The sequence below is a fragment of the Camelus dromedarius genome, chromosome 21 (assembly GCF_036321535.1).
Source record: "Camelus dromedarius isolate mCamDro1 chromosome 21, mCamDro1.pat, whole genome shotgun sequence".
NCBI lineage: Eukaryota > Metazoa > Chordata > Mammalia > Artiodactyla > Camelidae > Camelus > Camelus dromedarius.
In genome coordinates, this window is record NC_087456.1 from 16,160,347 (window position 1) to 16,176,103 (window position 15,757).

General features: G+C 32.3%; 1 protein-coding gene across 4 annotated transcripts in view; it reads right to left on the reverse strand.

The window, feature by feature from the left end:
• The window catches only part of SWT1 (SWT1 RNA endoribonuclease homolog), an 82,672-nt gene that overhangs the window by 42,369 nt on the left and 24,546 nt on the right, over positions 1-15,757 (reverse strand). For all 4 annotated transcript variants that reach the window (XR_004132186.2, XM_010992090.3, XM_031438563.2 and 1 more), the window contains exons 10-14: positions 13,527-13,620; positions 7,102-7,247; positions 5,515-5,678; positions 4,175-4,313; positions 260-408 (exon numbers count right to left, since the gene is read on the reverse strand). Coding sequence is in view for 3 of the 4 variants with exons in the window: in XM_010992090.3 (XP_010990392.2) it covers positions 260-408; positions 4,175-4,313; positions 5,515-5,678; positions 7,102-7,247; positions 13,527-13,620 (692 nt within the window). In the remaining variant the exon portion in view is untranslated. The remainder of the gene's footprint in view (positions 1-259; positions 409-4,174; positions 4,314-5,514; positions 5,679-7,101; positions 7,248-13,526; positions 13,621-15,757) is intronic.

Here is a 15,757-nt window from a genome sequence, read left to right on the forward strand (position 1 = left end):
CAACAATGCAGTTTTCTTTATCCATAAATGAAATAATATAAAATTCTAACAACTGCTGTGACATGACACTGCTTCCATAAGAGGATGTGTTTTATGACTTATAATAAGGATTGCTCAGTCTCCATTCAATTCACTTAATATTTACTTAATGCTTTAATATGTTAGAATAAGAGAATTTTTTACCTATTATTGTCTACTAAATACATTTTTAGAATGTATGTGATTAGCTACTCTAAATGGCATTCCAAAGGTAACTTACCTCTGAAAATGTTTGGAGTAGTTTGTTTACTTGAGCAAAGGCCTGTGGAAGAATGCCATCATAATTTGACCTTGTACTGAAAGCATGTAGCAGACTTTTAGAATCCTGAAGCAGGAATTTCACTGTTGTAATATCCACTGCATTATTAGCTGGCAACAGAAAATTATGAAGAAAAAATATGTAAGAGTGAATATACAATACAAAAATGTCTTTGGAAAAATATCTAATTAATAATAATTATGAAATTTAAGAGGCATACACATTTACACCTACAGGCCTCTCCTAATTTCTCTCTGGTGTAAAAAGCAACAATCAGTTTTAGACAAAGTTCTTGGAGCAGATTCTGGCATTCCATACAGTCAGTCCTTCCTATTCACCAGTTCCACGTGCACAGATTCAATCAATCATGGGTCAAAAATATTTGCGGGAAAAAAATTGCCTCAAGATCCAAAAATCAAAACCTGAATCTGCTGTGCATGCACATCTATTTACATAGCATTTACATTGTATTAGGTATTATAAGTAATCAAAAGTTAATGTAAAGTATACAGGAGAATGTGTGTAGGTTATATGCAAATACTACACCATGTTATGTAAGGGACTCGGGCATTGAGAATTCTGGTATCCTTGGGGATCCTGGAACCAATTCCCTGTGAATATCGAGACTGTATTCAAATTCCAGAACTTCCCTCAACTTCAAAGTAAAAGTAAGTGAAAGAACATTATACTCTTCAGAAAAGAGAGAGAATTACCAAACAAATGAGTTAAACCACAGATTTTCAAAACTGAGGTTGTCTGCATACAGATTACCAGGAGACATCATAAGAGTCACATTTTGGTGATAAGCACTTAAGTTATAAGCAGTACCTTTCATAATCAAACTCAGTTACCATGTAGTGATTTATCTTCAAATTCCAGTACATGAAATGTAATACTAGATTTATTCAAAATGTGTTCTCTCTGGACACCATACAACCTTAGCAAAAAATAAACAATCTGAGTAACAAGGAGCTGTGGGAAAGAGAATCCAGTGGAATTTTCTTCCCCCATAAATTAGGAAAGTTAGTTAATCTACGAGTAATCATTTAAAGGCATAACAGTTTCCTCTTAAGGAACTAAAGTTACTTTAAATTCTCAAATCAGAAGTGGTGACAACGAAGTTAAGTAACTTTCTAATGTCACCGAAATCAGAGCAGAAAAAAATCATTTCCATTATTAAGACAGAGCACTAAACAACAGTGTTCAGAGGCGTTCACAGTAAGCATGCTACAGTGTGCTTGTCCTGTTTTAACATTCACAGCTCAGAGATTGTTACATTCTGAAATAGCAGCATGGTTTTTCACTGGCATTGAGTTTAAAAAAAGTTTCTTTTTATCACTTATACAAGTATTTGCTTGTGAAATATTGAAAGGTTAAATGAAAATAAAGAGTCTACTTTCATAATTAATTACACAATATTCAGAAATTCTAATCTAATTTGATGATTATAGCCAAGCTTCTGGCTTCCCTTTTATCAAGCAGTCTATTTCTTTACAAAACACTTTTAGTTATTTTTAAACACTTTACAAAAGACTTCTACAAAACACTTTTAGTTATTTTAAAAATCAATGACTAGTTTAAATTCCTGTTGGAAAAGAAGAGATGAGAGATGCTACACAGAAGACGAAACGAAGGTTTGATGAACCTGGAAATCTCCTCAGGAGAAGAAATTGGGCACAACTTTTAAGGGTACTTCTCCAGTGTAGTCTATGTTCAGTAGAACTTACATGCTTGAATTAATCATTTTATTTCTAACTTACAAGAATTCTGTACTGTGGGCAAAAGTATGATAACAATGATCAATCCAGTGGCTAGACTCAATGTAAAAATAAACCTTACATGGTTGAAATAGTTTAATGTTTATAAAAATTCAATAATTATTTAGGTTAAAGTTAATATGACCACAAAGTCAGAAAAAGCTACTACTCATTTTCCACACAGTTTTCTATGAATTGATCTAAGGATACACATTTGGTATACTGAAATTAAACACATACGTATAATTCAACAGCTGAGGATATTCTTAAAAGATAGTGAGCAAAATCATAAACTGATTTTTCTAATTCAAAATCATTTTAGAGCAGAAGGCTTTTTTATAATTCTATTACACATTCTTCACAAGTCAGTAAACATTAGGCATCAGATTCTTCTAGACCTAGAATCAATAAAGTTTGCACACAATGATCCCCAAAATGAGTTTTCAGCAAAAGGAACAGTTACCATTTCTTCACTTCTCTCCTTGTTAGAAATAAGTAGTTAGAGCTGCTGGCTCCTACCTCTAAGCTGTATGTAAAACACTGCCCAGCCCTGGAAAAACAAATGCAAAATGGCAACCAGATACCCAGTGTTTAAAACCAAAGCTTGCCCAAGATCATACATGGTTTATGGACTTTTTCTTTTGATAGAATCAACTATATTATGCCCCTACTAAAAGTTATGAAAAATGTTTCTATACATCTTACAAAACTGCTTTGAAGGTCAGTCCAATATGTTGTTCCACATCCCTTATATAATAATGCCCCTAATAAATAATTTCTATAGTTAAAGACCCATGCCTGGAAAGTGTCTTTACTTTAAAAATCGGTAACTTTTAAAAACAGATATTCACACACCATCTACCACATATAGTCATAAGGCACTGACTAGGCACTTTAAATCCCTTGGGGGAATATTTAAAGATATAAAACATTTTCAAACAGTTTATATTTCAAGGGAAAGAGAAAAGTGGTATGCCCACCATAGAATGTTCCTGGTTTGCCTTAGCTTCCAAGAAGCTTAGTGTTAAAATCTGCATTCCAGTGTTGCAATAATTGTTTGCATATGTTTTATAGTAAAACTACCTTTCTTATTCTTCATTACCTGGCTCTTGTACCTGTAAGCCTAACTTAAACCCTCTTATACTCAGGTTGTTATTTAATGGACCACATAAACTCACAGTTATTTTTTAAAGGTGGACAGAATATAATTAATACATAAAACAATAAACAGATCACTTCATGTTAGGAGTTCGAGAAAAATCAAGAACTACCTGAATAACCTAATAACGGTTACACTCTGCTTTTTAAAGGGATAGCAAGACAAATCTAGCTGTTCTCTTTGGATAAATAATTTACTCTCTCAAGACTAGTTTCTTTAATCATAAAACACTTTAATAACATCAAATCAGTGCTCTTTCACATCTTTTTCTTCTTAGTAAAGAAGAACTTTTGTTTTTTAATCCTACATGGAAACTCCATATATAAACAAATAAAAGAAAACTGCATGGCTGAAGTTGGGGTTGAGGGTCAAAGGTCCACTAATACAAGGCTCCCCATCAACCTTTCCACCTCCAATCTGTGGCAACTGTAGAGGGACTTCAAGAAGGCTCTGTGCAACAGAGTTTAAAAATCACCAACTAAGTGCTTGACTGTAGTCTCATCTGATTCTAAAATTCACTATGCACCAAAGCCAAAGGTTTCCTATTCTTTATCCACATATTTCAGATAGAAACCTTGATATACTATTTTTCAAAATTAGTACATGAAATATGGTCAAAGTTGGTATGTTAAACATGATAAGAAATGAAAAAATCTAAACAAATCTATTTGCATACCTAAATAAACTATAAAACCGGGCTTAAAAAGTTTTCAAACATTATTAAAAATTGTATGTTCACACTATCCAGGAACACCAACAATTATACCATTCTCAGCCGCAAGCACTAGGAATTGTATCCACTCATCCACCTGCCACAAATCTCCTTAAGAAATCCGAGGTATAAATGGTTAAGGAACTAATTGACAAATCTTTATTAATTCATCTTCACATTCTATGGAATGTATCTGTTAGTCTGATTTTAATACAACATTGCTAAAGATAAAATTAAAAAATTCATACCTTTATAGAGATTTTCATATAGGCTCTCAACAGTTACAAGCAAGCTCTTTTCCATAACTAATCCAAATACAGCCAACCAGTGTTTTCTAAAGCACTGTAATAAATGTATTAAAGTCCACGGTGGTTTCAAGTACAGAATCTAGAAAAAATCAGCATCATTGATTTATTATTTCTACTATTAAAAAGTACCTATTTAGGAAATCCTACATATACTTCTTGGCAAAATATAGTTAGTGAATTCCTTTTTAAACTAAAATATGTTTTATTAAAAGGAAATCATAATTTTAAAATGCTAATTCCATCACAAATTGGTTTTGTAAAATTCGTATTACTATTAATCCTTAAAGCTCCAGAAACTATGTGTGTAAAAAGAAAGCATAGCTCTGATCAGAAGAAGCATAGTTTTATTCAACAGAGGTTATCAATCTACTTTTCAACATGGTCATTTCTATGAGGAAATCAATCTAATAATTCCATAAAACTAGGAGAAAAATCTATATAGAAAATAGTTGTCAACTATAATTGACACTTGCTACACTCTTATAAAAACACGTTAATAAAGATTAATCATTTAGTACTACAAAATGTCAGCACATCTTTTTTTGAATCACTCATATGCAATGATTTTCCTGGCCTCATTATGAAATCTAATTTATGGCAACTTTCCTAGAATCTTCTACTCACTCTTTATCATCTTGGTTCAACACTTGATAACATAATCAAGCCATAATGGCAAATATTAGAATCTCAAAGCATATCTGGAATAGATACAATTTACAATTAGTGGAGAATAATGTTTCTCCTAACTATACACGTGAATAGCAAACATTAAGCTAAAAAACCCACTATTGCCAAATGTGTTTTATTGGCTGTGGAAAGGATGTGAATCTAAAGAAAATTCTAAATATTTTGCTAATATGATCAAATTTATACTCTGATTCTCATAGTTACATGACATAGCCAAAATACATACTTCTTTTTCTGAATATATATTGCTAGGGTAATTCCCTAGACATTTTGACTCAAGTAAACTAAATATGTGAGAAGGTTTCCTGAATTCAATTTAAGCCCCAGGGAGGCAATGTGTCTGACACACAGTAGATGCACAATAAATATCTGTTTACTAAAGAAAGAATGATAAAGCATAGTCCTAATCTTTGGGAAATGTCCATTACTTAATTTCCAAAGAATTATTCCAAAAACTTCAAGAAAAAAATAGACTGTGGTCTAGATTATTACAACAAAGTTTATACATTTTATACAAGTAATGTCTCTTACAATAAGGTAACAAATCTTTAGCCATGAAAAAGAAATTTTCCACTAAGAGCTGAAATAATCACCTCCATCCAGAGGTTTCCAAAAGCGATTTTCATTTCTGTTTCTAATATTGAAGATAAAGCTGTTCCAAGAGATTTTTCAAGATCAGATACAATGCTTTCAAGTTGAATGAGTAGCCCAGAATTTGTAGATTCTTCCTCAAAGTTCTCCTCCAAAGATGTTGCCTCTTTAAAACAAATAGTTACAGGCTTTATTTAGGACACTAGTAGTAAATAGTTTACAAATATAATTGGTAATTGGCCATAAATAATACACATTTAATGTATAGAATTAGTATCTGAGCTACCTAGAAAACAAATGAATATTTTGTTTTTAAAACAGTGTTTAGAAATTTATCTCCAGTATAGTTGTTTTAGATGCAACATTACATTAGCAAATGCTTTATCTTTTTGATAAAAGACAACTAAGTATTTTTACTAAAATAGAAATTTGAGAAATGTGTGTGATATTTTAACCAAAATTTAAATTTTATTATTTTCAAAAAAAGTAAAAATTAAAAGAATGCTTTGTATCTGTTTATAACAGAAAACCAAGAACTATGGATCAAAATGTGTTTTTTCCACAAATAGTATATTCTCCCAATCACATTTTGGTTTCAAAAAGACCAAAATCTCTGTGTTATGGCTTCCCCTTCTAAAATGAGTTTTTATTATTTTACCTGATGTTATTTCTTTATCATTACTATTTTGACATCTGCAAACAATTGTAATTTCTTTATGGCAAAATTCAAAATATTAAGTGGCTTATCTCTACAAATACAAACCAAGGATTTAAAATGACAGTAATATAATGGGCAAACCAAAGCATGCTTCCCTTGAAAAACCATAAACTAGAATATCCTATTACTCCCTCTGGATACTATTTTGAATATTACGACAAAACAAATGTTATTACCAAAAAAAGTCAAATAATTTACGTGTATGTATCAATATATGAAGCATATATATGCTGTTTGAGACTTCAGTACTTTCCCCACAGAGGTAAATGATGGAATGTATTTTTTTAATTATGTCAGGTTTAATATAATATTCCACCAAATACCAAGCTATAGAACAGATTATTTTGGTGGGAAAAGAGATAAAACAACGGTATTGCCTTTAGCTTTCTTAAGTATTAGTTTAAATTAAAAAACAAAATATTATTGGAGTCCTTTAAGTTTCTCTATTATTGAGTTTTTACTATATTAATAGAAGTTTATAAATGTGGAACTAATTTTAAAAAGAAGCTAAAAATTTCTCTCTGCCTCAAATGAATATTTCTTGTAACCATTAATTTAAAAGGTATATTCTGTAAGGTGAAAAATAGGATGCACACAGTGATTAGAAATATATAAAAATGTATGTGAGTGTACGCACAAAAATTCAAATTAATTTGTAAAAGTATATGTAGAAGGCAAAAATGTTATGTTTTCTTTTAGACTACCATTATAATTTTTCATTCATTTCTACCATTTATGTGCCAGCAAATACTCTAAAACAATGTTATTTTAAATGTACAAAATAAAAATTTACTGTTAATTCCAGCTGTTATCAGTCATCTTAGTACATGAAGTAAGATATATTTCTCATTGTTCATAGTAAGAATACTACCTGATTTCAACTGTTGTTTAGATATACAAGGCTGATGACATACATCTGTGTTCAGAGACAAGTTTAATAACTCTCCACTCAATTCTTCTTTACTCAGTGACTTCACACCACTTATTAGGCCTTTGTTTCTTAAATTTCTATCATCCCTAAGATTGAGTTAGGAGGGAGAAATATTTTATTTTTTATGAGATAAATCACATGGCAAGCAAAAACACATGGAATCTAATCAGAAGCTGGTGATTCTCAGCATATATATTAACAAAGGATAACAGTTTTTAAAAATACAGACAATAAAAGAATTAACATACTTAGAGTCACATCATATGAACTTTTAAGAATAATTATTATTATATATAAATGTTTCCCTAGTACCAGGCACTGTTCTAAGCACTTATATATCAATCCATTTAATTCTCACAAAAAAGCCCTTTGATAGGAGTGCTACTAATTTTATCCCCATTTCACATATAAGAAACTGAGGTTTGAAAAGGTTAAGTAACTAGTTCAAAGTTATACCTGGTTAAGTGGGAGATATATTTGAACACAGGACTATGATCACCCCAAGAGAAATAAACATAGAGAACCATTGTAAGATCAATAATTTACACATGGCAGGCAATTACAAATTTACTTAAGAGTGAGCGTAAGACAAATAGTGTGAATTTGTTATTTGCTGAAAGTAGCCAATATGATTAGAGTATGGTACATGAGACCAGTTTACATGGATACAGAGAAAGGCAAGGATATTAATAAACTGAAAGAGATTTAAGGGCTTCAATGAGGAAATGACATAATCAGATCAGTGTTTCTTAAACTGTTGTTGTTGAGCCTAGAAGGATTCCAGCCTTTGTTAATGACAGAGTATCTTGGTCTGACTAACTCTCCCATAATGAGAATTAGAAAATCTGGACACCCCCCAACCAAAAAAAACAAACCTGTTGGAAGGCACTAGAGAACAATAAAATGTAGGTAGAAGGTGGAGGGAAGTCTACATTCAATACACAGACACTGCACTGGTAAGAGGTACAAGTTTCTTTTTGCCCGAGGGCATTCCCCAATTTATCAATGCCTTACAACAGAAATCCACAGACTCTGTGGTTTGAAATGTCAGAAGGCAATATTCAGGGCTGGCCAGAGCATATAGAAAGTTAAGGGAGAAACTGAAGAAGGGAGGAAACTACAGAGAAAGTGAGTCCTAAAGTCTGCTTATAAATTATGCTCCAAAAATCAACATACTGCCAAGAAACAAAGCAACCAACAGAACTAGACTCAGATATGACATAGATTAAAGCTATCTGATAGGAAATTGTAAATAATTTTGATTAATACGCTAAAGGCTCTAATGGAAAAAGTAAATAGCATGCAAAACCAGATGGGAAGTTTCAGCATAGAGGAAAATCATAAGAATAAAATCGAAGTGCTAACAATAAAAAAATCTATAGTGACAGAAATGGAGAATGCCTTCAACAGGGTCCTCAGGAGACTCAGCACTGGCAAGGAAAGAAACAAATATTAAGACAGTTCAAAAGAAAGTATCCAAACTGAAACAGAAAGAGAATAAAAGGTTAAAAAAATATATAACAGCTGTGAGACAATATCAACTGAGCCAAAGTATGTGCATGTATTAGTTATCTATTGCTGTGTAAAAATGTGTCCCCAAAACTTAGCAGCTTAAAACAAACATTTACTATCTCACACAGTTGATAAGTCAGGAACCTGACAGCAGCTTGACTGAATGGTTCTGGCTCAAGGTCTCTCACTAACTTGAAGCATGCTGTTGCTTAGGGTTGCAGTCATCTCGAAGTTTAATTGGTACTCATTGATGCGGCTCCTTGCAGGGCTTAGCCTTTCACTGGTTCTTGGCTGGCAACTTCAGTTTCTCACCATGTGGGCCTCTACGTAAGGATGCTCACAGCGTGGAGTTTGCATCCCCAAAACACGTGATCCAAGAGAGAGGAAGTAGCAAGGGAGTGCCCAAGAAGGAAGTCCCAGTCTTATATAACCTCATCTCAGAAGTGACATATCATCACTTCTGATGCATGCTATTTGTCACAAAGACAAGGAAGCCTGGTACAATGTAGGAGGGGATTACACAAGGACATTAATACAAAGAGGCAGCAATTATTGGGTCATCTTGGAGGCTGACTACTACAATGTAATTCTGCAATACCAGAAGGAGAAAAGAGGGAATGGGGCATAAGAAATATTTAAAGAAATAATGGCTGAGAATTTTCCAAAACTAAAAATAAACATCAAACCATAGAATCAAGACACTCAGAGAGCATCAAGCAGGATAATTTCCCCTCTACCACAAACACCTGGGCATATCTGCTAAAGACTGCTAACACAAACTGCCAACAAAGCAAAACACAAACAGAAACTCTGAAAGCAATGAGAGGGAAAAAAGACACATTACATACAGAGGGAAAAGATAGCACTTACAGCAGATTTCTCATCAGAAATCAAACAAGCTAGAAGAAAATGGAATGACAGCTTTAAAATACCAGAAGAAAAAGTCAACCCAGAATTGTATATCCAGCAAAAATATCTTTCAAAAAAAAAAAAAAAAAAAAAGAAAGAAAGAAAGACATTATCAGACAAACAAAACCAGAAAATTCAATGTCAGCAGACTCACACATGTCAAAGAAAGCTGTTTAGGCAGAAGGAATATGACTAGAAATCTGACACCAGAAAGAAACTTAGATCTATAAAAAGAAATGAAATATGTTAAAAATGGAATGCAAGATTAAAATATTCTTATTTTTTATTTCCAATTGCTTTAAGTGGTAAATGGTTGAAGCAAAAAATTTAGCTAAGTATTCTGTGCTTATTGCTTCTGTAAAACATATGACAATAATAGCAAAAAGGATGGGAGGAGAAATTCAAAGCATACTAAAATCCTTACACTACACATGAAGCAAGGTAGTATTATTTGAGAGTAGACTTTGAATAAGTAAAGATGTATACTGTAAACATTAAGGCAACCATTAAAAAGTTTTTTCAAAAATGTATAAAGTCAATAATTGAGATAAAACGGCACCATAAAAATACACAATTAATCCAAGGAAAGAAAGAAAAAGGAAGAAAAGAATAACTGAGCAAATAGAAAATAATTAGCAAAATGGTAGACCTTGACCCAAGCAATTAACTGTGAATCGTACAAACTCATCAATTAAGAAACCAGAAATTGTCAGATTGGACGAAAAATAAAATACCAACTATATGCCATCCACTAAATACTTAAATATAAAGGCATAGATAGGTTAAAAGTAAATAGATGAAAAAGACATATAATATAAATACTAATCAAACAAAACCAGAGTAGTAATATTAATACTAAACAAAGGGAACTTCAGAACCAGGAATATTATCAGGAACAAAGAAAGACATTAAATAATGAGAAAGGTGTCAATTCTCGAAGACGATCCTAATGTGTATGCCTCTGACTACAGTGCTTCATAATACGTGAAGTAAAACAGAACTGAAAGGAGAAACAAACCCACAATTATACAGCTGGGAATTTCAATACTCCCATCTCAGTAATCACAGAACAAGTAAACAAATAATCAGTAAGATTATAGAAGACCTGAACAACACTATCAACAAACTTGACCTATTTGAAATTTATAGGATACTCTACCCACAAGAGCTGAATATACATTCTTCTTCAAGTGCACATAAAAACATTTACCAAGGTAGACCTTATTCTTGGCCATAAAGCAAAATTTAACACATTTAAAAAAATAGAAATCTCATAAATTATGTTCTCAAGCATTAATAGAAATAAAATATAAATCAATAAAAAGATAACTGGAAAATTTATAAATATTTAGAATTAACTGCAACAAATATCTAAATAACCTATGGCTTAATGAGGAAGTCATAAAGGAAATTAGAAAGTATACTGAATTGAATGAACATACAAATACAATGTATCAAAATTTGTAGAATGCAACTAAAGCAGTGCTTAAAGGGAAATTTATAGCAGTCTCTAATTAATGATCTAAGCTTCCACTCTAAGAAGCCAGAAAAAGAGCACAAAAGGGGCATAAGAGTATTTTCTCTTGAAAGTGTTCTACGTATCAAGAGGGATGTGGGCTGCGCCAGTGCATCCACTGTCAACACTGTATAGTTAAGATTTGGGCATTTCAATATTATACATTTTCCCTCAAAATACAAAGAACTGTATAAAAATAATCATATGGGGGACAGGAAGTAGATGGAAATATAGATAACAGAAGAGTGGAAGAATTTTGGTAATTGTTGTAGCTGGGTACTGAGGAGTTTATTAACTCTTCTTCACTTTAAATGTTGAAATTCCTCATAACAAAATTTTTTAAAAATTAAAAATATTGTTACTTTTTAAAAATAAATGAAAGAAAGTGTAGCAGTAGAGAGCATAATAACTCTTAGAGTAGAAAAAGAAGAAAAAAGGAAAAATAACATCATTTGACATAGGATAGGAGCAGGGGGTATAAAGAAAAGAAGAGGTCTATACAGGACCTGCTATCTGACTGGGTGTAGACAATGAGGGAAAGGCAGGAATCAAAAAGGACCCCAAAGTTTCTGGCTTCAGCAAATGGGTGGAAAGTGGCACTTTTTATTCAAATGGAGAATAGTTTAGAAGGAAAGCTCAGGAGTTCATTTTTGGAGATGGTAGGTTCCAGACGTCTGTGAGATATCCAAGTAGAGATACTGAGTAAGTATAGGTGAATACACTAGAATTTAGAGAGAGATATGGACTGGAGATATTAACTGGGGGTTACTGGCCCATACTTACAACTGTAACTCTTAGTAAAGCACTTAGAATGAGATATAGTATATAGTTATATATAGTTATAGAAGGGTTCTCCTGTCATTGTCATCATCATCATCATCATCTATTGAAGTAATGTAAATGTATCTGCACAGTCAGTAGGTGTAACTGAGTACAGTAGGTATGATTATCACCTTTTATAGGAAAAAATAAAAATAAAAAATAGGCTCACCTGGAACATGATAATGCCAGAATTAAAAGTAAAGTTTGACTACAAATTTTCATTTCACTAAAAAATGTTACATCTTAATTCAAAACCAGTGACTGCAGGAATAATGGAGAATTGATAACATCACACCAATTTAATTTTCATTTTAAGTTGAACTTAAAAAAATTATATAACAGTTATCTCTCAATTTTAGCTTATCTCAAATTCAAAATGATTAAGCTATTACTAATTCTGTCAGTCTTCAACAAACTCCAAGATGATATATTATGTCCTAGATTTTAAAAAATTTAGTATTAGAGATAAAACGCTCTAATATTTCCTTTAATACCAAAAAGAATAATACTATCTTTGAACACAGCTAAGATGATAACTGACCAAGCCCCCTTACAAGAAAAACCTTAGGGCTGTTCATTTGTATAATCACTCCATTTCACAGAGAACTCAGGCGTGACTATGGAACTGTAAAAACTCCATTTTGCAGTGAATAAAATTCAGACTAAAACTGCAAATTAAAATTGCTCTTATCTCATACATGATGAATACAATTTTGTTTAACATTATGTTACTTTTACCTTAGAATTAAGTCATGAAAATAGTCATTGGGAATGGAGGAATGGAAGGAGGAAGGGATAAGGAGGAAAATTACTTACTGAGAGCATTTTATGTACTGTGCATTCTTCTAAGCCACATATACACATATATATTTTTTTCTGACTAAATACTCACAATAACCTTATAAAGCAGGTATTATCACTCTCCTTGTATTTTCATACATGAGGTAACTAAGTTAAGTAACTTTCCAAGGTCACAAAGCTGGTAAGTGGTAGATCGAGAATTCCAATTCTAACTCTCTAACAGGTAACCAGGACATAACTGCATCATAAACTAGCCCTTCCCCACAAATTAATTACTTGATTAATTAATCCATTAACCCTTTTGCCTTGTGACCAAAAATGTCAGATTTTTATTTCTAAACTATTTTATTGGGCTATTAAATTGACTTTCCTCTGCTTTTCCAAAAGTTTTCTGAATAGCATATACGTTAAATTGAAATGAAACTTCATGAGATTCAAACCTCATTCTTCTATAGCCTGCACATTATAAGAATGTGAGATATAAATGAATATGCTTACTGGGCAGATTTAGAAAATTCTATGTTTCTGATTCTTGGCATGATGGATACAGTAAGATTTTTAAAAATTCTTTGGTATAAGTTGCTATTTTTTATTTTTTAGTTCTCAAATGACCTCTTAATTTATTATAAATTGCCCAGATGTTACAACACTTTAGCAGATTAATAAGATTTCCCCAAACTTTTATCCTATGCTCTAATCTGTTTGAGGCACACACAGGGATGAAAGGCTTAATGCTCTACAGAGGACTAACTAGAGAGTAAATTGCTATTTTTTTAAAGAAAGAGTAAATGACCATGAAACTCACGTGCACAAAATAACAAGAGAACAAGGGAATAATTCCTGGTACTGAAGACAGCACTTTAATACACGATCGTCATTGTTCTCATCACTCAATCCATCTGCAAATTCAGCAAAAGTAACAATTAATAAACACACTAAAAATCTAGAAACTGTATGAATAATCTAGGCCATATTTACATATCAAAGCATCCAAAAGAAAGATAACTTTTTAAATAAAAAGTAAGAGAAGACAAAGCAAAAACAATGCCTTGAAAATTCTGGATCTAGAATTCAGGTAGCACATAATTGTGGGTTTAAATAAAGTGATTAGTTTACTACTACAATGAAATAGGACATGCCTATTAATAAACCCAAAGGAAAGAAATGTCATTAGTGGGTTAAATGCCAAGTGAGAAACTAAAAGCTATGAATTCTAGTCTCAGTTTAGTCATTCAGAGATTATAAGTAAATTATATGATTACACTATGTACACCATGCTTAAAATGATCTCAACTTAAAAGAGGGCTGTAAAATAACGAGCTACTGCTCTGCCAACACCAGTACTGCTTTCATGTGTCTGCTTTTTCTTAACCTCTAAGCAAGTGCATTTAGAGAGAGATGTACAGGAGAAGGCAATATGGGCCCTAGGCAGAGAATACAAAAAGTAATTTCTAACAAATGTTAATCAGTGGCCGCATGTCCTCTGGCATTCTCCAAGCCTTAACATACATAGTAAAAGTTTGCTTTTTGTGAAAAAAATGTAATGTATAGAAATAGAACCAAAGACTTTCTCATAAGTCCTTACATTACCTGCCTCAGAACCTCCCAGGGTATATATTCATAATATAGATGGCAGGACTACACCCCAGACCCACTTCTGGATAAGAATCTTTGCAGCCTGGACCCAAGGACTGATTTAAGTCTACGGTGAGTCTCTTACACACTAAAATTCAACATGTACTGGCTAGTAGTAAGCCTCAACTTTGTTCCCAGATTATAAACTGTTTTTCCTTCAACTTTTAGCCTAAATTACTTACATCTCTAAATTTTGAAATTAGGAAACTAATTCATTCATGCAATAAATATTATATAGGGTCTGTTTGTGCCAAGTCCCTGCGCTAGGTAACTGGACAAAGACAAGCTCTTTAGGGGCTCACAATTTCATGGGGAAGTCCAGACAGAACTCAACTGACCTCACAGTACATCCTATCCAGTTCTTTAATCAGATAACCAGTGAGCCAGACAGACACATATTACAGCACAATTCTCCTTCTTCCAGCTCACAGAGTAAATACCATAATAATGCAAAATGGGCAGCTCGAAATCACTAGTTAAATTTAGCAACTCAATTTGACCAACAAAAGAAGGTTTAAAGGGTATAGTACACTGCTCTAAAGATATCAAAGTTCAAGATTAACTGTTCTGTCACCTTTTCTATGGAACATGGGCTTGGAAGACACACCTAAAACTACAAAAATACTCATGAAATATTTTTTCAGCAAATATTTTTGAGCACTTGCTCAGGTACTGTTCAAAAGTGAACAAAACAAAGACTCCAGAAACAGACTGATCTGGGTTTGAATCCCTACTTCCCCACTTACTAGAGATGTAATAATGGGCAAACTGCTTAACTAGGATGATTAAATGAGAAAATTTACATGAAACACTTGGTCCAATATATGGTTATACCAAATGCTTCTTAAGTATGTATTTATTATTTAAGACTCAGCTTAAATGGCACCTCAATAGCAATGAATTTTACTCACATTTGACACCAAAGTAAATTCTGTATTAATTATAGTTAATATGATTTTTAACATTTAATGGAATTAAAGCTTCTCAACAGCAGGCTTTGTCACTGATGCAGCCTCAACACTTTAGAACAGTGTCTGGTAGAAATATCTGGCAAATAAATGATTCAACAAAAATAAAATAAAAGAAAATCCAAAATGATGGAACAAATGTCTGGTGTAGGAGGTGTCAGATAACTTTATTTTTGCCTAAATATAAAAATAAAAAATTATAGAAAACCTGGAAAATTCAGAAAATATAAAGAAAATTAAAATAACTCATAATTCCATCAGCTTAATATAACCAGTATTCACCATCTATAAGTACATATGCATAATCTAAGCTATTTGGTAGACTTTATATTCTTTTTAATCTTATTTCATTTAATCTCACAGGCAATTGACATTTTCCAAAATACAGTATTGTCTCATACGGGTATAGCATTGCATCTAACGTCTCCAACTG